A 23,474-nucleotide genomic window follows, 5' to 3' on the forward strand; every position below is an offset into this window, starting at 1 on the left:
CCTGAGAAGTCCCGCAGAAGAGAGAGCTGTTTAATTGTGGTTGCTCAGGATTACCCAAGCTTATTTGACCACAGAACCCCACTGCCATTTTGTGTATGTGATTGTGTGTCTGCCTGTGTGTGTGTGTGTGTGTGCGTGTGTGTGTGCTCAAAGCAGTCATTAATATTTCTTAGAACCTAATTTTTTACACGAGCCTTGTGAAACTCTGCTTTAACTTGCTGGTCACTTATTTAGATACAGGAACTCTGAGGGACTGCACACAAGATGGGTAAATTTGGATGAGAGTAGAGAGAACAGAAATCCTTTAGGATGGGGCATATGTTATATGAGGAGGGAGGACTTGGTGATGCCCCTCTGGTGAAATGAGAAGGGGGTCTCAGTATTGGGGTGCTATATGGGGTGCCTAAGTTTGAGGTGGCAGGAGGCATCTAAGAGTGAGAGCCCCCAAATGGAAGGCGAGAGAATCACCAAAGTCAGGCCTTATGGTTTTTGTAGGCACCTGAAGTTAGAAGCAGGCTGGGGGTTAGAACTTCTGGTACATATATACAATGGAATACTACCCGGCAATGAAAAAGAATGAAATCTTGCCATTTGCAGCAACGTGGATAGAACTGGAGGGTATTATGCTAAGTGAAATAAGTCAGAGAAAGACAGATATCATGTGTTCTCACCCATATGTGGAATTTGAGAAACTTAACATAAGACCATGGGGGAAGGGAAGAAAAAAAAAAAAACCTTATAAATGGAGAGGGAGCCAAACCATAAGAGACTCTTAAATACAGAGAAAAAACTGAGGGTTGGGGGCGGGGGTAGAGAGAGGGGAAAATGGGTGATGGGCATTGAGGAGGGCACATGTTCGGATGAGCACTGGGTGTTGTATATGAGCGATGAATCATGGGAATCTACCTCCAAAATCAAGAGCACACTGTATACTCTGTATGTTAGCTAACTTGACAAAAATATATATATTTAAAAATTTTTAATAAAATAAAATATAAATTATTTGGGGGGGGGGGGAAGAACTTCTGGCTTCTCCTGTCCTGGTGGGTTCCCCACGTTGGGCTGGAGAGGCTCAGGTTTCTGTAGCTCCTGGCGCTGCAGGGAGCCTGCTGTGCCCTGGGAGCAGCGAGGAGCTCAGCGGGAGCCTGATCCCTACTTCCGTCTGGGCTCAGCCTTGCAAGAACAAAGGGGGAGGTCCCCAAACCATAGCGATGGTCTGAGTGTCTAGCACCACTCCAGGATTCGTGTGAGTTTCTGGCTCCAGTCCTCCTGTGCCACCAAGTGGTGAGGACGAGTGTCCATCTCCCAGCGAGGGCCCTCGTGGAAACCGCCTGCCTGCCACAAACTCCCTGACCGGGTTGAGAAAACTAGACTCACGAGGATCCCCAAAATGAAATTCCTGAAGGAGGTGGTACGGATTGAATGAGGTCAGATGCTGGTGACGTCTGCACTATGTCGCTCAATGTAAAAGGACCGGTTTAACTTCTGGAGGGTATACTATGAATAGGTTTTTGCTTTTGAAACATTATCAGGGAGGGGGGAAAAATTCAAACTTTTAACTTATGAAGCTAGGGATCACCTTGCTGGATTTGACAAGACTGTCTCCTGTCTACTTGTCAGGATTCATCCTGACAACTAAGGATGGCTTCTAAGTATTCTTGGTCTCCCCGACTAAGAATCCACCCAACTTTTAGAATGTTCTTATGCATCTCTACGGAAGAGTGTAGCTGCCTATCTCTCTCCCCTCTCTTTCCCATCCTTACTCAGGACTAGATGCTCACCCCAACGAGTCTGTATGGCAACTGCATACCACTGGGTGCCTGCTGGGGCCTGGAAAAAAATTGTCCTTAACAGCCCTAACCTGTGCCCAGGCGCATTAATCCTCTCAAGCCACATGATGGGAGAAGACATGATGCAGGCCATGCTCCCCATGTGTAAATCTTCCTAGGGTTGGCAACAGCTGCCATTCTGCCAGGAGCATTATCTTTATTTCAAAGCATAAAAAAAAATACTGAGATAACACAAGGGGAGCTCATAGTCTGCCTGGATTTTACTCTTGACTCTAGCCTAGCACGTTGCAGAAAAAGAGGCCTAAAGGTCCCCTCAGGTTCCCCCCGGCTGCTATCCATTCCCTTGGATCTTGCCAGGAGGCCCAGGCCCTGCATGGAGATCTGACTCCTCATTCCGGTGAGATGTGTTTCTCACTGAACCAGAACCTACAGTTATGAAGCTATAAATGTGAGCGCTTTGCACCTGTCATGGCTGATATTCTACAGCGGGAAAGGAGGGTTAACAAGATCACAAATTATCCCGTCCTTCTTCCTTTCGTTCTCAAAGCTGCATGTTCATTTAAGCCTGGACTTTATATATTGACCATTAATGTTAGCATTTAAGGCAGGAGCAAACCTGAATTGCCTGTGGTAAAATTGGAGACCCAGGAAATTCAAACACTAATGTGTAAAATCCAAACTCAATTTTCTGAATGAATGGGCTACTCTCGAACTAAATCTCTGCAAGTACCCACTATTAGCTAAACAACGATTTGCTTGTTAGAATTATAATCAGGATCTTTCAGAAATGGATCAATTACTCTTCTTTGGAGGTTCACCGCTAGGGTGAGCTATGTTAATAAATATATTTCATATAATTTGCCAGGCAGTTTTCAGAATTCATTTAAATATAATACTACTCAGGCTTCCAGCCAGCAAATTAGCATTCATATTTCCCAAGACTGTTACAAAACAACTTCTCCTAGCATTCCATATACCGCAATATCTACCTGTAACTTAACAGTCTTCCCCTAAGCCATAATTCCGATAAAGATCGGGAACCTGGAAATAAACAGGAAAGAGAGAGAGCACATCCCTTCACTTAGGCTGCCCCCTGCCTTATTTCCTTTGGCCTGTCTACCTTCTTTTATTAGTTCCCGGACAGGTGAGGCCATACTGATGTTGGAAACAAGAAGATCCATATGGCCGAACACGATAACCATATGCTGGCAGGCCTCTTCTAGACACCAGATCCGTGGCCTCTGCCTCCCTAGGGCAGATGTGAAAATCTCAGTCCAGCAGGACTCACCACCTGTGACTTGCTCTAGCTTTCAGACAACGGAAGGTAGGGAGCTGAGTAGCTCACCGCACCTGTAGTGCATTTTATTTTTCTCCCCAGTAACAACATGGCTAGTCCTGGTTGAGTACTTACCAGGCATTGTCTCAGCAATATGCATCGTCTCATGTGGACTAAAGAGGACACTACTGTGTTAGACACTACTGCCTGGTTATTCCCGTTTTACAGATGAGAAACTGAGGCACAGAGGAAATAGCATGAAAAACAGCACTTTACAGAAGGTTATTTGTACTTGTAGTTTGAAGCAACCTATTTAGAATTTATACATTTCTGTATTTGGCGCGATTTCTCAGCCACATACAGAACACTTTTTTTTTTAACTTTTTTTTTAATGTTTATTTATTTTTGAGAGAGAGAGAGAGAGAGAGCATGAGAGGGGGAGGAGCAGAAAGAGAGGGAGACACAGAATCGGAAGCAGGCTCCAGGCTCTGAGCTGTCAGCACCGAGCCCGACACGGGGCTCGAACTCACAAACCGTCAGATAATGACCTGAGCCGAAGCGGGAAGCTCAACCGACTGAGCCACCCAGGTGCCCCTAGAACACTTTATAGCGTTCACAGGAAGGGGTCAAAATAGTTACCAGCCGGGGCGCCTGGGTGGCTTGGTCGGTTGGGCGGCCGACTTCGGCTCAGGTCATGATCTCGCAGTCTGTGAGTTCGAGCCCCGCGTCGGGCTCTGGGCTGACAGCTCAGAGCCTGCAGCCTGTTTCGGAGTCTGTGTCTCCCTTTCCCTCTGCCCCTCCCCTGTTCATGCTCTGTCTCTCTCTGTCTCAAAAATAAATAAACGTTAAAAAAATTAAAAAAAAAAAAAATAGTTACCAGCCTATAAAGTCTCCACCTATGAGGACAGGCATGGCTCAGGTGCAGGGGTCCTGGGAACCCCCCTACACTATGATGTAACCTTTTGGTGGCTAGACCCTGAGGGGATTCTCAGGAAAGGAGCCATTTACCTACTGTTACAGAGGCATTTCAGCATTTCAATTCTTGTTTAATGTAACAATTAACCATCTCATATGCTATTGAATACGTTACTGAGATCAATGATAAAAACCACTGGCACGGCTGTCCCAGGGTTGCCAGATCCTTCTGGAAAAGTCGGTCCCCTCTGCTCCCCGTGCAGCGCCTGAGCCCCGCCCCGTGTACCTTTCTGGCAGTGGAGCCCCTCGAAGCCCAGGGGGCAGTCACACTCATAGCTGTCCTTCCTGGGCCGGCAGCTGCCCCCGTGGGTGCAGGGGGCCCCCACGCAGGGGTGGGCTGTGTTCTCCACGTTCACGCCCCGCGTGAAGTCGTGCTTCACGTGGATGGTTCGGTCGTTCAGGATGATCTTCGGGAGAAAATGTAAACACAGAAAACATCTTTGCAGTCTGCTAAAGCTCCCCTCAGCCTGTTAACCTCAGCTACATGTGATGGGGGAGCTTTCATAAAAGAGAAAGTGTCTGGTTCCTGTTTTTACCGCCCAGTAAGTGATGCAGGCACTGAAGTGATGCTCTGTGGCCCTTGGGAGAATCTGCAGAGAGTAAAGCGTCCTCTGGTCCTGGAAGATTCCGGGAGGTCGTAAAGAAGTCTCAATAAATACAAAATTAAGGTTCTCAACCTGGCTGCCTGTTAGAATCGCCTGGGGGACTTTAAGAAATACACTAATGCCCCAGGTCTCACCCAGATCAATGGAATCAGAAGCTCTGAGGGCAGGATCCAGTCAACAGTAACTTTTAAAAGCTTCCCAGGTGATTCTAAAATGCAGCCAAGGTTGAGAGGTGCTGCTATAAAGCCAAGTAGGGAAGAATACAGAACGAAGTATCATGCAGGCAGAAATCAAAGGGGAACTGACGCCTTCTAGTGGCAATGGGGCTGGGGGAAGCTTCTCCCTGTACTGCTGTGTTCTTCTGGCTGATGGTCTCGTGTCATCTACAGCTCCATCAGTGGGGTCTCCCAGATTGTCCCATCCCTTCCTGCTATCCTCTCTCCCTGACACTCTTGAATTCCCTTCCCCACATCCCCTTCCCCACTATTAAAAAAAAAAAAAAAAAGTGACACTCAGATCACATTCTTGTCATTGCTGTGCAAATTCCCTGGGACAAGAGGGCTCCATTGCCTTCCCTCCCTTTTCCCTGCAATGGGGGTCTAGTGAAAATGATGAATTATAGGGAGAGGTCACTGGGTTTCCCAGCCCCAAATAACATCTGGGGGACCCAACGTTTTCAGCCCTCCACTTGGAGAGTGTGTTTACCTTGAGCTGTTGGGTGTTTTGGTGTCAGGCAGGCTTTGCAGAACCAGGAGACAGAACACCTCTCAGAAAGACCCCCAGCCTGCAGGGGGTCCTAAGAGGTTAGCCATGGTCCTTCCTGCCACTAATCCATGGTTCCATAGGCCTGCCTAGTCCTTGGAGGGTGTCAGGAGAGTTAGGAGAACACTTTTTCCCAGTCTTGAATCTTACAAGCTGCAAGAGAGTAGCCAGAATCCTTCTACAATCTTCCCCTTCTCGTGCTTCAAGGGAAAGACTGTGAAACTCAGTCATACGTCCTTGAGACAGGCCAAGAGGCTACCATCCCCTTCAGGACGTGGCACAGCCAGTGACTCAGCCACTGGGAGGGGCGGGTGGCCTTTCCGGGACGTGGGGAGGAAAGGGTTGTGTGTGCCACGTGAAGGGGGCGGGGGCAAAGCCTGACAAGGGCCGGGAGGGAGGCGGTGAGGCCTCTTAGCATCTCAGCTTGATTTCTCAGTGAGAATTTCAAACGCATGATGAAACATGGCCAAACCCACTGACGGGGGACAATGGGCTGAGATGAGGTGTCGCTGGCATCACAGTTCAGCAACAAAGGGAAACACCTCAGAGTCAGCAAATATTGACTGGACCCCTTTTCTGTGCTCCACACTGGGATACAAGAGGAGGGGAACAGAGCCCCACGGGGCCCTTCCTAGTGCCCAGATGTGCAAATCACAGTAGGGCTTTCTTTCACTGTCCTGCCTTCATTTTAGCCTCTCTCATGTTTCACCCCGAGTCTAGAAAGGATCAATGGCCCACATTCCACCACTGGTTGCTAAAGGAAAACAGGACGAAGCTAACATCCAGCAATTGAATATGCTTTTTCTTCAAATGCTTTTTTTCCCTAATGTTTGATGGTCCTGGAAATCTGGTTTGGTGAGTCAGCCTGCACCTCTGTTACAGACAAAACATATTATTGAAACTGGAGAGGTCATGGGCAGCCCCAAGAGAAGGAATAACAGACAAATATGTGTGGGGTCAATGTCCTGTATCTTTCACTGGCTGCATGATTCCATCCCCCCGCCCCCGAACCTTCTATGGAAGGACTCCTTAATCTCTGCTCTTAAGAGCGTGGTTACATGATTGATGAGCTGCAACTGCTTAATTGCAGGGGTAGGAATGGGGGTGGAGGTGGGATGAGAGTTGGCTCTTGACTTGAGCAGGAACTTCAAAGGCACCTCAGAGAGAAGCACAGAGCCAAGAGTTGCTCTGAGACTCCACTGGCTTCCTTCCCTTTGGTAGAAGCCTGTCTGCAGCCACCTGATGCCCGCTGCCTCCCCCAGCAATGCCTGGATCCTTCGGTGGATGTATTGTAAAGACTCATCTTCATTGAGTTGCTTTCGTGGAATGTCTGCTGGACGGGGGCCCAGGAGCAGACGTTATAAGAAAATGGGGTTGGAAAGCTATGCTGCTAGCATTAAAAAAGAAAACCTTAAAACGTGAAAACTTCCTCCAAGCTTCTTTTTTGGATCCTGCAGATTCCACTGATCACGGTTCTTAATTCCATTGTCTGTAGTCAAGGTCACACAATAAACATGCAAAAGCGAAGCCTGTACCTTCTGGATGCTCCCACTAAAGGGCTTGAGGACGCCCGAGTTCTTCTTCACATCATCGTAATTAGGGACTCCACCAATAAAAATGTCCGTGTTGCACTTAATCTGTGTGAAGCCTCCCTGCCAACAGATGAAAACCAAAACACGGTATAGCTTCAGAAAAGGTAGTAAGGTCTGCCAAACGGCAGAGACACCTTGAGGACCCACTGCAACAGGCCGGCTGGACTTTCACGTTGTTTTGCATTTGCTACCTTACTGCCTGTTTGTATGTTTGGAAATGTATTAACCTCTCTGGGACTCAGTTTCATCATCTATAAAATGGCAGCCATCATATCTACCACATAGACACGTCACGGTGAATGTGGTGGGCCGCATTACTGTCCGCCAGTATTCAGCGCTTCTCCAGAAGCGCCCCTTCTCCCTGCAGGGAGATGACCTTCAACCTGTTGCTCTTGAGTGGGGCCAGGTAACCTGCTTCAGCCAATAAAGCATGAACAGAAGGGAAATGAATCACTTCCGGGCAGAAGGTTTCAGAGCCAGAAGGTGGCTCACAGTGCCCTCTCCCTCTCTCCCTGTTCCTTCAGCCAGGGTGTCAGATTAGAGCTGCAACTGAACGTTGATGGACATGTAATGCAAGTAAGAAATAAGCCCTTATTGTAGCTGATCTTCTGGAGCTGTTTGTGACCCGCTTGAGCCCAGCCTAGCCTCTCTTGGAGGCAGAGAGCCCACTGATTTAGCACTTTGCCCAGAGTTGGATGATTAATCAGCATTCCAGTCTGACCAGCTATTGTTATATTCGGCAGTGGTAAAGATAAAACCTCTTCAGGCCAAGAGAAAAGGAAGGCACGGTGGGTGGGAGGCATTCCTTGCTATCAACTACAAAGGGTAGAGAAATTCTTCTCTTTTCCAAATTCTCAGAAAACTACCCAGGTCAACCCCCAAAGCCTTGCCCTGTTACCGGTCATTTCAACAGCTTAAACTCTAACGGGTGGGCTAGACAACAAGCTGTGTATAATATTTAATGCCTAAACTCTTTCACACATGAGCTGGAAGCAAAATGTGAAAATGTCCTAAGACAACAAATAGAGATAAATGGAAATTTGAGACTCTAACATAAATCATTATTTCCTTTGATTTATGGTAAAAGGAAATATAAATAGTAGCAGCATTTAGTCATTAATTTAACAAATATTACTGGGCATCTACTGTGTCCCAGGCACTAAATGCTAGACAAACAACAGTAAATAAGGAAGACCTGGTTTCTGCCCTCAGAGGCAGAATCCAGACACATAAATGGGCAGGTGGGATTAGCTCAGCAAGGGCTGCTCAGGGGACTCTGGATGCACTTGAGGAGGGAGTGCACATATCCTACCCTAGACACAGATAGTCTGGGAGGTAGTAAAGGAAGAGTCAGAATTATAGAAATCGGTCAAAGTCAGTGCTTGAGAGGAATATAGTAGGTATAAGGGCAGAGGCAAGGAGGGGCCAGATACTGCATGCTTAGAAACGCCCTCTACCCAAAAAGCATCAAGCTTTAAGCAGAAAAAAAATAGTTATATCTGTGTTTTAGGCAGATTACAGGCCAGAGGGAGGAGAATGGACTTGGGGTCAGGTCAATATAGAGAAGGAGAGACAGAACAGAGAGGAAGGTACAGGATCTAGGAGAGTCTCACAGTGCCCAGGTCCCACCAGGGAACAGCATGGAGGTCTTGATTGGAACATAGACAGAATTGCCTTCCATCAGTAACCTTGGGGCAGCGTTCTTATTTAACTAGGCAGGGGTTTGGGGAGGGGGAGGGGAAGGCAGTGTTCATTAAAGAAGCAGAAGGGCTTTCAGGAATTATAGTGGCCGGATGGAATGCTGACCCTGGAGGGAGCTGTTACCACACCGCCCCCGCCCCGCCCCCCGCAGGCCCCAGTCACTGTCTTAGCTCTTCTAAAGTTAAAATAAGATAGTAAGTGGAAAGGAGAAAGGTTGCAGGGTCAAAGGGATGTCAGAGAAACAGGCTGTTTTGAAAAACCTTTGAGTTACAGTTGTATCCAGTGAACAGGACCTGGCCTCATGGGGTGAGAGCTGGTTCCTTTTGGTTTCTCATCAAAACCCTCCCCTGCACCCCTTCCCCCCCCCCCCGCCCCCGCCCCCCTCCGCCCCCCCTCCTGTTGACAAGAGACAGGGCTGCAGCTGCCACACCCACAGGGAACCGCAGGAGAAAAGCAAACAGACCCCACCGAAAGGAGGCTTCGCGTCTAGATCTGCCACTTCTGTTTAGCTGGAAGTGGTTGGAAAACCTGAGCAAAGCTGCTGGTTAGGGTTTTCTGGAACCCTCAGAGGCACATCCCATCCTTAAGTCTGGCATAGACTCAACCCTTGGCTGTTAGTATTTCTCAGCTGAGCAACCCAGAGTTTGGCTTTCACGTGGACACTGAGGGGCCTAGGCCCTGGGTTAATCCCCAGAAGAGTTCTCTCATCCCACCCATCTCTAAGCTCTAAGACCACTACTCCTAATCCCATTGCTCTCTAACCGAAAGAGTCACCTATGCCTTTGAACGTGGTATGGACGGCTGGGGAGCAGAATCCCCTGCTGGGGGAAGATGTGATTAAGGCTCAACTCACTGAGATCAAGCATGGAGCCTTCCCACTCCTGTCTCAGAGCTGCCTCAAAAAACCCCAAAACAAAACAAAACACCCTCACATGCACACAGATTGGCTACACCTGTACCCACATGTGCACACTGCTTTCCAGGTGGGCAGCACTCCAGCCAGCTTGGTCCATTCAAAAAGCCAATAGGGAGGCACTGGTTCTACCATATTGGTTGAATTCTGACTCTCTGATATTGTAGCAATAGAAATTCTGAGGTGTGGTTTTTACCTTTGTGTTGTCTCTTCACTGTAGGATCCCAACAGTAAATACTGTGTCCTAAAGAGTTTCTTCTTCATAATCAAAGGCCTTAACCCTACCATCTACAAATATTCCATTCTGAACTTTTGTTCCTGTTTTACAAATGTTTGTAACTAAGGCCTACAGAGATACAATGCTTTTTCGAATTTATACTAAGTCAACATATAGTCAAGTCTAGTCAAGTCTATAGTTGTGAGCTACTACTTCTATCTTGGACTAAAGTCAGCTGTTCGAATTTTCTGGATCATACCAGAAATTACTCCTGTTCTCCCTTTAAAATCCCTTCCCCTTCATCCACCTTTCCTTCCTTTCTGCCTTTCTGCCTTCCTTCCTGCCTTTCTATTTCCCTTCCTTCCCTCTCTCTTTCCTTCCTTCTCTCCACAAATACATATATAGAACATTTTCTAGGTTTGAAGAGTGCTCACCTCGTGAAGCAGAGCCCAGTTGGGATTCTTCTTATCCTGAGAAAGTCCTTGGTTCTGACAGGACCTCCCACCACTACCACCTCTGATACTGGCCTTGGGACATACGTGTTCTTCCTTCTGCTCTCTTCTTCAATTAAATACCTCTTTCCTCACCAAAAGTCTTTTTTTATTCCTTTTCTTTTCTCTACCAATCCACTTTCTTATCAGAATACCCACATTCACAAATGCCCTCTTTAAATCTGGTGATGCACAGAACAATGACATTGGGAATTAAAATAGTGGAAACCCTAAGTCCCCTTTAGGGGACTAAATTTTGTGTGTGTAAAGAATCCTAGTAGGTTATAATTTAAAACAAATCTCTCTTATCTTTTCTTAAAAATGTTATTTTCTTGGGGCACCTGGGTGGCTCAGTCGGTTAAGCATCCAACTTCGGCCCAGGTCATGATCTTGCAGTTCATGGGTTCAAGCCCCACACCAGGCTCTGTGCTGACAGCTCAGAGCCTGGAGCCTGCTTCAACTTCTGTGTCTCCCTCTCTCTCTGCCCCTATCCCGCTCATGTTCTGTCTCTGTCTCTCTCAAAAATAAATAAACATTAAAGAAAAAATTTTTAATGTTATTTTCTTTGGATACGACCTTGGAAATAAAATCATGGGTGAAAGTTATAAATTTGAGTAGGAATTCTGTGCTCTTGAGGTCATGAGAGTACTCTATTAACCAATAGGAATAAGTAAAGCTACATAGTGTTGACCATGTACTGTTGTGTTTTACATATATGGTTATTTTAATTGGCACAACGCTACAAAGTAGGCGCTATTATGGTTGCCATTATCCCCACTTTATAGATGAGAAAACACAAACTTGAAGGTCAAGTGACCCATCTGAGTTCACACTACTGGTAACTAATGGAGCTAGATCTGGAATCCAGGAGCCTGGCATCAGAGCTGTGTGCTTGCCAGATGTGTGGCCCCCACAACACTGGCCCGACCTCCAATGTATGTCCTGACCTACTACATTATACACTGACTCAACAAAGACAGGGATTGGCGGTAGGGGTGGGGGTGGCAAGTGATTTCATAAACGATGTACTTGTATTAGTTCACTTAATCCTTGCAATGGCCTTGTGAGACTGCTGCTATTATGACCCCATTCGCAGCTGAGGAATAGACAGGTTAAGTAACTTGCCCAGTGGGGGAGCTTGGGTTTTAAGCCAGGCAATCTGGCCCTGGAGTCCATGTACTTAGCCATTACTCTGCTGCTTTTCTCTCCAGGACAGGAAGAAAACAGTAACCCAGTTTGCACTGACACGTGTCCTTCTTACCTCTGCCATTGCCTCCACTACCTTCTGCTTATCCACTTGTAAGATACCGTTCTTTGCTGTGCGAGATACATGCAGCTCATGCCAGTGGCCCAGGGCGAGGGGGTCTTCACTCCTGTTGAAGGAAGGAAGCTGAGCGTGGGATAGCATCAGTGGTGGTATGGACAGTGTTCATCAAGCTGCCCTGATGAACCGATGCAACCTTAACTACCTCATTCATTCCATCCCAAGAAAACAATCACTCCTGCTTAGTGAACACAGCGACGCTCAGTCCGTTTATTGGACCCCTTTATGGTAGGAGCATTGCAATTATCACTTTATTTTATTACTTCCAACAAGCCTGAAATGTGGGTAAGATGAGCCTGGTGTCCTGGAGGAGAGGTGACAGTGAAATGTGATCATACTTGCATACAAGCTTTGAAAAAGAGAAAATTACCTGGACTGTAGTGTAAACCACAGATTCTTTCGTGTGCTGATGGCTACGGCATCCTTTGAAATGCATAAAAAATTAGGATGGATGGATGGATGGATATAAGGATAGCTAGACATGTGATAAAGCAAATATAGCAAAATGTTAATTATAGATGACAGGTGGGAGGAATAAAGATGTTTGCAGTATAATTCTTTCAACTTTTCCACATGTTTAGAATTTCTCATAATAAAACGCTGGTGGGGGGAAAGAGTCCATGTTGTCTGATATTGTGAAAAGGATTAAAACTAAAAATTCAATTAATTCAACATGAAAGTGTTTGAAGTTTAAAGGATTTCGATAAGAGTTTTGCACGCTACTTTGGATAGTGAGGTATGCAAGAAGAGGATAATTATTGCATTTGTATTTCTAATGATGTCTAGTTCCTGGCCTTCACTGAACCTCCCAATTATTTTTTGGTCCTGGATCATCCTTAGAAAACTGTCAGGAATACCAATGGGCACAATTATTGAAAGGTCTCCACCCCCTCACTTGATTTTTTCGCTCTGGCAAATGCTTTTGTGATTTGTCCTTAGCAATTAGAATTTAATCACCTTGGCTAAATCAATATGCAATAAAGAAACCAGAGGCACTCTTTAAGCAGCCCCATCTCCATAATAAGTACCACCGCCTTAGTCGTGTTCTTGTCCTGCAGAGGTCATTCCCTGTCAATACCCTGCCTTCCTCGGCACAGTTACATCGATCACAGCCGTCACGAGCTCATTTCAATTGCCTCGATTTTTGAATCAAGTTCATAATGAATTTGACCACCTTATCCTTTTCCTAAAGTTAAAATGATTTGGCCAATTCCACAACTTCCTGTGGTTCAGGATTTTACTGAATTTTCTTAATCAAGCAGGAAGTCTTAGAAATGATCTTCAGAATAAACATCTTGCAACGGGGCACCTGAAACGCCCACAGTAATCTCTGTTGTCAGGTTACCCTGGGGAGGGGATGGGACAGGGGTGGTCTTTCCCTTGGACATTCTGAGCACTTGCCTTCTTTTCGTTACACCTGATACTCTGAATTCTTTTTCCAGGCACTTTTCTGAGAGGCAGGGAAACGATATCTTACATTAAAAAAAAATTAAATAACACTTCTTGTTTCAAATAGGCACAGAATGATGAAAGAGAGAAATGCTGGACACTAAGGTCCTATGTGTCTGTGACCCCAGAGCTGGAGCTGCCACCATGGAGGGGAGCAGTTGGGGCGCGGGGGGCGATCTGCCCAAGAGGAGGGCTGATGAGCCCCGACCCTCCCCCTCACTCTTTCTGGTCATTCCTTATCCAGGAGGAAGCCATTTGAAAGTACAAGGTGATATTCAAGGTGTCTTCCCTTCTGAACTTGACAAACAGTTCTATGTGAATTGCTTAGACTGTTTTGCATAATCTTATGTAAATTGAATCAATTAAACACCCACCAAAGTTGTCTTGAGACATAGGATGTTTTTGTATAACCAGAGGCACAAAAATGTTTGTCCATGGCCCAAGGTGGGAGGTGTCAGTGACGTGCAGGAATTCAGCCACAGGACAAAAATGAACTGTCCTTTTTAAGAATTGTTGAAACCTAATGCAGCAAGCATTTCCCATCGGCCGTGAGAAATGATCAGCAGTTAAGGGCGATGTATGGCCGTAACATCTCTCCCGCAGTCTTCCTAAAAATGACAGTCTAGCAGCATAAATTACGATTGAATGCAGCCTGCAATTTCCTTTAAAACAACCACCACCTTTGGATTTCCTGCTGCGGGGCACCATTGAAGGAAACATAGTGAGTTTCAAAAGAGAATTCGTCGAATATAGGAACAAGGAGCATGTCTGCATTAGATTAGCAGGCCTCTGGCTGGAGGGTAAAAACTACCATGGAAGGAACACAGTGCGAAGACGGAGACATAAACAAATAAGAGAAACGTCTGTATCCACCATCATCAGGCTCTGAGGGTGTTGTAAAAATCATGACGCGCCATACGGGAACAATTGATCTTCTAAGTAAATTAATAGTACAAGCTAGATAACAGGAGGAAAGGTTTGAGGACCCAGAGCCACTTCTGCAGATACCAGCAAGTACTTCAGAAGCACCTGTTCACTGCCATGCTATTGAAACCACTCATCGCACCGCCTTCTCGAACATATCGGTCAGGGATGAGCCTCTGTGATTTGCAGATTCGCTGTCAGACTCCTTATCTGGAGAATGGTCAGAGATGTGGTAACCATCTAGTCACCATCAAAGAAACAATGCGAGAGGGTGGTAAAAAAATCAAAGTCAGGTCACCAAGGGCATGTCTGTCCATTCAACTTCTGTTAATACTTCTTTCCTAGTCATCCTCTATTTACGGAGTGCCCACAAAATGATGCTAGGAGCACGGATTGATCAACTACAATTCATCAGGTTTTTGTGATGGCCTTGTGCAAAATGAAGGCAGCCCATCCATGGGTTGAAGCAGAGAGTTGCTACCTGCCGGGAAGTTACTTGACAAAAGGAAAACTTGACAGTAGGAGAGAATGATCCATAATGAAGTATGTCATACCACCAGGACACGTTTCGGAAAAGAGAACCACGGAGGGATGACAGGAATAGTGCAAGCTATCAGGACAAGGCCATCTTTTTCCAAAGTGACCGCTGTTGAGCTTTTTGGGGGGAAGGAGCCCCTAAAGGTCTCAGCCCTTACCTGAGAACACCAGTGCCAGAGCCACAGTCAAAGCGGAACTCCACGTGGCCCCCTGCCATGTTGATGGACACAAAGTCTTTGCTGCCCGTGTCGTAGCTGTAGAGGAGGACACCATCACCCGAGTCCGGCCGAAACGTGATCTCAAACTCCATGAAGGAAAGGTAATGCTGGGGCTCCAGAGGCCAGGGTGTTGCAGCATAGGATCTCAGGGACTCTCTGAATTGAGGGATGGTCAGGGTGAAAGCTGAAGAAAGAAGCGTGCTGTTAGAAATCCCTCTGTGGCAGAACTAGCCATGTTCTCTTCCTCCTGGGTACGGAGCTAACCTACATTTCCCAGCTGCCCTGAGTGAATTGGGTAGTATAACTGAATTCCGGTCAGTGGATTGTGGGTGGGAGTATTATACGCATCCCAGGTCTGACCCCTAAAACTTCCCACCATCTTCCATGCACCCTCTCGTTCCTCACCTGCTAGCTGAATGCAGGAAGCAGGGGAGGATTCTAAGGGCCTGGCAGAGCCCTAGAAGGCAGGGGCCTGTGTCCCTGAATGACTGCATGGCACAGAGGCCACCCCCACCCAAACTCCTCACTGACCTGCAGTGATGTGTGACGTGAGCAAGGATCAAGCCTTATTATGTTAGGCTACAAAATATAAGATGATATGTAACGGCTTTGACTTACAGGAACTCACACGCCCTCTTCTAGGTGATCTGAGATCTGAGATTATTCACTGCTAAAGAAAAATCCCCCCCAGGATGGTGTCTTAGGTCCAAATTTAAAACATGTTCAACTCAGGCCATCTGGGGGGCGCTCATTGGTTAAGCATCCGGCTCTTGATTTCGGTTCAGGTCAAGATCTCACTGTGGTGAGATCGAGCCCCACATCAGGCTCAGTGCTGGGCATGGAGCCTGCTTGGGATTCTCTCTCCCTCCACTCCTCCCACACTTGCACGCGCTCTCTCTCTCTTCTCTCAAAAAAAAGCGTCCAACTCTGCATGTTTGCCAAAATCTTTGAAATCTCTGAAATTTCCCATGATTCTGTGTGTTTGCATATGCACATGTGTTTACGCGTATAGATACCCACATATTGAGACAGGTATAGTATCGAGAGGTGGACAATTCACTAGAACAGTAACAAAAAGAAGAAAGATTACTCTTGTGCCTTCCCATTGTTAACGACTCTGCGTGTGTCTTCCCCACATTTTCTCTGAACTTGTCAGACATTCTCAGAAGCATGAGCTGCAGATGCTCTGAATTCAGTCTGATACAGACCACACGCATAAAGGCTTTTCAAAGTTATGTGAGGGCCAAAAGGAGCCCACCAAAGCCTGGCCCAGAAGCATCTTAAAATGAACCTATCTTTGGTTGGCTTGACACTCTGACACTCAAAGGCACTCCAATCTGATAAAAAAACAAAACAAAACAGATTCTCCCATCTCTCCCAACAATGTATAAATTTTAATCCCATAAACATTTATGGGACTTGCTAAGAGCACGCTGATGAAAAAGTACATCGACATGAATTAACAGGGCAGGCAAAGTGCAGTCAACTTGCTTCTTTCTCACCATCTTCACAGTGTCGGCCTTTAAACCCAAGGGGACACAGGCAAATGTAGGCGTCGGCTTTGACTGCTGCACAGGTGCCACCGTTGATGCACGAGGCTTCGTCACAGAGTCCACTGCTGCACTCCCCTAAATACAGAACAGGAAGGACAAAACCGATTCATCGCATGAGCCGGTCCAAGACGCTGGAGCTGACCACACCAGCTCTGAATAAACACGCTCAGCTCCCACTCGTGTTAATTTGTACCCCTGCCCAGCTGCAAAACAGCCTTCAGGGTAGGTGGAACGTACCCTTCATTTTAGTTTGATTTTGGCCTGTTCTTTATGAAGAGCCACAAAGAATCTTTAAAACATGGCGGACACAATAAATCAAATAGTAAATTGTTTGGACAATTTTATGACCACCGACGAAGACGAATGAGTTGTTTCTGCGTTAATCCATCTGTCTCTTATTTCAACAAGAGCGTGTTTCAATCCCTTCTGTGTCAACATGGTGTTTCTGTTCCAAGCATTCTAATTTGTGTGGCCCCAGTTACCTGAAGTGCTACTGCCTTGTTGGTTCAAAGTTGAGGCAATAAGGGGAGCACGGAAGCCACATCTAACTTATTACCTGGCCTCAACCTTCCACTGCTCTGTCTGGGGCAGGAAGGGGCTGGGGCGGGGGGTGCTTCATAATACCTCAGCATATGCCTTCCAACATCCCTATTGCCACCTCCAAAACTGAGATCTTATGGGAGACAGGAGGGTGGCCTGGAGTAAAAAGCAGTGAGAGCTTCAACACCAGATGGGTCCATACTCTTTACCAAACACATATCAGAGAGGCCCATACAGGGTATACTCTCACTGTCAAGATCATCAGATGACATGGAAACACATGGACTTCTCCTGCTCTGCTTTTCTTCTGCTTCTTTGGTCCTCCTCTTCTCCTTGTATATAAGAAATAAATTTCACAGATGGGCCACTAGCTGGCCCAGAACAACACAAGTGAGTACTAAACACTTGCTCCCGGGGTAGGGACAAAGGAGCACATCTCCGACTGAGCCGTGAGGGGCCCGGCCCTGAGCCCCGCAGGCTGTGATGCTGCACCTGCCTGAACTGCAAGCCCACTTCTGGTGGGATGAAGAGCCTCCGTTGGCCATCTCATCAGGGCAAGCCCCCCATCCTTTTCTCATCCGTCCTCTGCATTTGTGGAGCTGACCCCGTCTTTTCTTCCACGAAGCCTTGCTGCGAGCGTGAGCAGGGCTGGGTATAGTGCAGCCAGCCGAAGAGGCCGACTTCAGGAGCCAAGGACACAGTTTAATTAAAGCCCGTCCAGATGGCTCATCGCCACAGCCGGGGTGGGCTGGCCTCAGCGAATTCCAGCCGGGGCCACTGGAAGCTCAGGGCAGAAGTGACCAGTGGCCTCTGCAACCACCGCCTGAGAACATGGCCAGCATCCAGTCTCCTCGAGGTGATGGACATGGAACCATGAGAGCCGGACTCTCACAGCCCCTGAGCGCCCCCGGGTCTGGGCGGGCTGGGATTCTTTCCCCGAGAAGGGCGGCTCCCACAGGAAGAAACGAGGTTCTTGGGTTATTTTAGCTACACATGGAAAAGATATTACTTTACAAATTTGCATTGTGACTATCCTTTAAGAGGGGGGAGTGGGGTGGGGGCGTTGATGAAAGCAACACGGCGGCAGGATTCTGCTGGCAATGGTATGCAAGATGGCCCGTGAGCGGCGGCGTGGGAAAGAGGAACGGACTCCCACGGGGAGGGAACGTGGGGCTGGCTGGGGTGGTAGCAGAGGAAATGGACAGGGAGCGAAGACATGGGGAAGGGAGACCCAGCCAGTCCCTTCTAGAGCTTGAAGGCGGAGGCAGACCCTAGCAAGGCCTCCGGGTTCCTCGCCTGGCGGTCTGAAAGGACAGTGGCGGGAGTACAATGATGAGCACGGCTGTGAGCAGGAGCTGGTTTCTGAGGCACAGAGGACCTGGCGTTGGGAAGCAGACTCCGCTTCCCATTCTCTCCCTCCCTCTCTCTCTGCCCCTTCCCCGCTCGTGCTCACGCTCTTTCTCACTCTCTCAAAAGAAATAAACATTAAACAAACAGATTGCATAGCTTTATTTCAATGTAATTTTTTCCTACCATGGATGTTATTCTCTACATTTAAAAACATCATTTGTTTCAAAACATCCGGCTGCGCGGTCAGGGGAACATGTGACTCTTCATCTCGGGGATTGTAAATTTGAGCCCCATGTTGGAGGGGGAAATTACTTAAAACTGAAATCTTTAGAAAAAAAAAAGAAAGAGAAACATCATTTTGGGAAGAGTCCACAGGCTTTACCAGACTGCCAGAGATGTTCACAGCACACAAACAGTTAAGAACCTTTGGGTTACTAAATTGATGATCCTGGCAGCAAAGTCCAGGGATGTAGGGAAGGATGGGTGCAGAGTTTTAGAAAGGAGGAAAACTGTCAACTCTGAGAGTGGGAGGAAGGAAGTTAGTCGCAAGGTCATGTGCACAGAGCGCTGGCAGGACCTCATCATCAGTATATAACTTTTATTGACATTGAACCTACTAGATGCCAGCTTTACGCAAGACAATGAGGTGAAGGCAGGAGAGAAATTAGGCCTCCGAGGAGAGCACAGCAGGTGGGATGGGGCAGACTACATTAAGGACGCATGGACGGTGAGCAACCACCTGCCCCTTGCCCACCAATCCGTAACTGAAGCCAGTCTATTTCCCCGACTGAAGATCTGTCCACTCGGTCCACATCTCCACCACCACTACCAGCCTAGAGCAAACCGTCATTATCTCTGATCTGGATTGTCGTCATAGCCTCCAGCCAGTTTACATGTGCCCCCTGAACACCGCTTTCAATAAGCTTTCCACAGCTAGAAGGATCGTTTCAAAACACAGACCAGATCATGGTAACCACCTCCCCCTCATACTCCCACTGGGACAAGCCATTTCCTCTGCCTGGAATGATCTTCCCTCTCTTATCTGCTTAAAAAGAAATGCTTCAGATATCAGCTTTGTGTTATATGCTCAGAACGCTCCAGCCCATAAAATCCCCTTACTATACCCTATTATTATACCACCATTTCTTCTTTGTAACACGCTAAATTGTAATTTTTCATTGACTTGTGTGACTATTTGATCAGTTTGGTCTTTCCTTGTGGCAGCTACATGAAGGCTGAGGTAGGATCCTGTTTTCTTGTTCATTACTGTCTCCCCAGGACCTGGCATCATGACTAGCATTAAGCAGATCCTTAAAAAAGTATCTTGAGAGAAAGCATGAGTGAAACAGTGATAAACCATGGTGAGACCCATGGCCACCTCACACGTCTTGAGTCTCAAATAACTTGAGAAGTTGGTTTCCCAACTTGTCACATTGACCCAGTGGGGTGTGGAAATCTAAGACAGGATTGGAAAAGATGAGTTCCGGTGGTCTAGGTTTAAGAATTTGCGTGGAAATAATAAAAGAAAGTCTGGGCCAGCGAATGCGAAGTTTTGCTGAGATGACTGACTATTCTAGAATGTGGGTTTAGAGAGAGTCTCACTGCTGGGAATAATCTAAAGAAGGTGATGAAGGGGGAAGGCTTCAGTAATGAAAGGCCCCTTTGAGGAGTTGAGGTAGGCTTAATGGAGATGGGGAGGGGGACAGAGAAAAAGCTGTGGTTGAAGATAGCAGTGACAAGTTAGAGATACCAGACAAAGGAACTGTGACTCTGCTACTGTCATTACCTTCTTCTGGAAGCCTGTATCTCCACCAGAAATTCACTGCTGTTTGTATGAGCCCAGTCTTCCCCCATGGTGGCACTGCATTTAATTTAAAAGAACTTGAATTTCTGGAGGACTACCTCAAAGTAAAGCAAGTATGGAGGTTGAATAACCAGCTCTGTTCTAGCACTCCAGGGGGAAAATGGGGAAAAAATGAAAAAAGGCAATGAGACTGATGCCTGCCATTAAAGTTCATCACAACGCTTGTAGACATCAAATAATCCAATAGCAGCTTCGGGTGGGGGGCGCCCAGAGCCAGCAAGATGGGCCCATTTGGTACCACCCGCTCAATGGAGAGGCTAGTTTTGCACCATGTGAGAATTTAAAATACTGCCAGAAATCGGTCCTTGCTCAACTTTGCAAGGTCTTAGCTACCTGTCAGGGGTCACCATGCAACCTCAAGACTGCAGATCTGGATTTCAGGACTGTTTCCCGTTTGTCCAATGAAGAGAAAAAAAACAACTGATACCCTGCTTAATGGGTGGAGCCAGAATATTAATAATAATATTAATAACAAATACAACATGCTTGCTATATGCAAAGCACCAACTCATCTAGACAAAGGGATTTTAGGAGGAAGTTACTAAAAAAATTCATAGATTGAAGACCGAATTCCCAATGTGACTGCATTTGGAAATAGGGGCTTTGAGAAGCTAATTAAGGTTAAGTGAGGTCTTAAGGGGGGGACCTAATTCAATCTGACCAGTGTCCTTATAAGAAGAGGGAGAGACACCAGGGATATAGACACAGACACAAGGCCCGATGAGGACACAGTGAAAGAATGGCCATGTGCAAGCCAAGGAGAGAGGCCTCAGGAGAAGCTAAACCTTCCAGTGCCTTCAGCTTGCATTTCCAGCTCTCAGACTGTGAGAAAATAATGTTACTAAAACCACCCATTCTGTGGTATTGTGTTATGGCACCCCTTCCAGGCTAAAATGGTCACTGAGTTAACCGACCTTAGAATTATCTATCTGCTTTCAGTGACGGAAATAAACGTCCTTACTGCTTTAAAGACAATCCAAGTCTTTTCAGAAAAATGGTTCTGGAACAACTAGACAACCACATGCAAAAAACTGAATCTAGACACAGACCTTACACCTTTCACAAAAATTAACTCAAAGAGATCACAGCCCTCAGTGTAAAATGCAAAACTATGAAACTTCTACAAGATAATGTGGACAAAAATCCAGATGACCTTGGGTAAGGCGATGGCTTTTTAGAGACAACACCAAAGGCATGACCCTTGAAAGAAATAACTAATAAGCTGGATTTCATTAAAGTTAGAGAAGACAAGCCATGTCTAGGAGAAAATATTTCCAAAGGACACATCTGATAAAGGACTGTTGCCCAATATATATATATAAATCTCTGAAAGCTCAACCGCAAGAAAATAAACAACTTGATTCAAAAATGGGCTAAATAAAACCTTAACAAAACCTCACCAAAGAAGGCATACAGATGGCAAATAAGTGTATGAAAAGATGCTCCACATCATATGTCATCAAAGAAATGCAACTTACAACAATGAGATCCCACTACCTACCTGTTAGCATCTGAACTCTGACAACACCAAATGCTAACAAAGATGTAGAGCTACGGGAACTCTCAAACGTTCCAGACGAGAGTGCAAAATGGAACAGCTACTCTGGAAGACAATTTGGCAGTTTCTCACAAAATGAAACATGCTCTTACCATGTGATCACCACACCATCACACTTCTTGTTGGTATTTACCCAAAGAAGTTAAAAACTGATGTCCATCCAAAAAACCTGCACACTGTTTACAGCAGCTTTATTCACAATTGCCAAAAACTTGGAGGTAACCAAGATGCCCTTCAGTAGGCAAGACAAACATGCCCTGCAGTACATACAGACAATGGAATATAATCCGGCATTAAAGAGAAATGAGCCATCAAGCCATGAAAAGGCATGAATAAAACTCAAATGCATATTACTAACTGAAAGAAGCCAATCTGAGAAAGCTACATATGATTCCAACTATATGACATTCTGGAAAAGGCAAAATCATACAGAATATAAAAAGGTCAGTGGTTGCCAGAGGTGGGGGGTGGGGAGAGGAATAAATGAACAGAGCACAGAGGGTTTTTAGAACAGTGAAAACACTCTATACGACACCATAATGATGGATATATGTTATACATTTGTCCAAACCCACAGGACGTACAACACCATGAGTGAGCCATAATATGAACTACGGGCTTTGGGTGATACTGAAGTGGTAATTCAAGTTCATCATTTGTAACAAAGGTACAAAGGCGTGTTGCTAATAGAGGAGGCTATGCATGTGTGGGGGTGGGGGATATGTGGGAAATCTGTGTACCTTCTCCTCAATTTTTTTGTGAAGCTTAAACCGCTGAAAAATAAAAATCAGTCCTAGCTCTGCCTGCTATTTTGGAGAAGTTATTTGACTTTTACAAGCCCTAGTTTCTTCATGTATAAAAAAGGTATCATAACAATTTCTACTTCCTAGAGCTGGCGTGAGGCGTTAATGAGAGGGCATATGAGAAAGTTGGACACAGTGGTCAAGAATTAGAATGTGACCATTTCTTTTGGAAGCAGAGAGCATACGAAACCTCTTCTTACATTACTGTGTTGGCTTTTCCACTGAACTGGGTGAGTAAGGGAGGGTGAAAGCACTGAACTGCTTGCTGCTTTGTTGGATGAGACCATGCCATGCTTCGTGAAGAGAGCCAAGGGCAACAGGACACAACCAAGGGTTTGGTGCGCCATATTGTTTATCCTATCTTGGTATTCAGATCCAGGTCATCATGTCTGCAAAGCACCAAGCTTGTCCCCTGGGCCCACCTCCCTCCTAAAGTTTGACATTAGCCAGCTGCCTAGGGTTTCAATCCATGAAGCTTCTTACTGCCCTGGCCCACACCAGAAAGGCAATCCCACAAGAGCACCCTGGCCCACTGGGCAACCACTTACCCACGTCGGCCCCACTGAGTGCTTTCCCCAGTGGCCAGGGCCTCAAGTCGATTCGCTTCCCATTGACGGTGAGCGACTGCACACAGCCTTGAAAGCCTCTGTTTGTTCCTGTTGCTCTGACCAACCAGTAAGCACTGGGAGCCCCACCAAGATAGAGGGGCGTCCGGAAGGTAATTTTACTGTACTGGCCCTGTAAGAAAGAAAAAACCGTAACTCACTAAACAAAATCAAAAGCCAAAACACAACAGATTTTAATGAGGGACATGGTTAAGATGTAGTTTACAGCCCCACTGCTTTCTTCCATCTGTGTTTATGTTTATGACATTGCCTTACTGGAAAATTAAACCCCTGGTTACCGTAGGAAACTCAGTGAGCTCCTCAGAGGGCTGTGTTTCGAGAAGGGATGATTTTGGAAGCCTAGAAGGGAAGGGAAGGTAGGTCAGAGCCAAGAGCAACCCAACGGGCAGGGTACTGGGCCGGGCAT

At 46.5% G+C, this 23,474-nt stretch overlaps 1 protein-coding gene across 2 annotated transcripts in view; it reads right to left on the reverse strand.

Annotated features, from left to right (window-relative positions):
* Positions 1-23,474, reverse strand: part of EGFLAM (EGF like, fibronectin type III and laminin G domains) — a 470,630-nt gene that overhangs the window by 21,452 nt on the left and 425,704 nt on the right. For both annotated transcript variants that reach the window (XM_042996268.1, XM_007095458.2), the window contains 6 exons: positions 22,991-23,180; positions 16,277-16,402; positions 14,715-14,958; positions 11,584-11,695; positions 6,944-7,060; positions 4,268-4,448 (listed from right to left, as the gene is read on the reverse strand). In XM_042996268.1, coding sequence (XP_042852202.1) covers positions 4,268-4,448; positions 6,944-7,060; positions 11,584-11,695; positions 14,715-14,958; positions 16,277-16,402; positions 22,991-23,180 — 970 coding nt within the window. The remainder of the gene's footprint in view (positions 1-4,267; positions 4,449-6,943; positions 7,061-11,583; positions 11,696-14,714; positions 14,959-16,276; positions 16,403-22,990; positions 23,181-23,474) is intronic.

This window comes from Panthera tigris, chromosome A1 (genome assembly GCF_018350195.1).
Source record: "Panthera tigris isolate Pti1 chromosome A1, P.tigris_Pti1_mat1.1, whole genome shotgun sequence".
NCBI classification, from domain to species: Eukaryota; Metazoa; Chordata; class Mammalia; order Carnivora; family Felidae; genus Panthera; species Panthera tigris.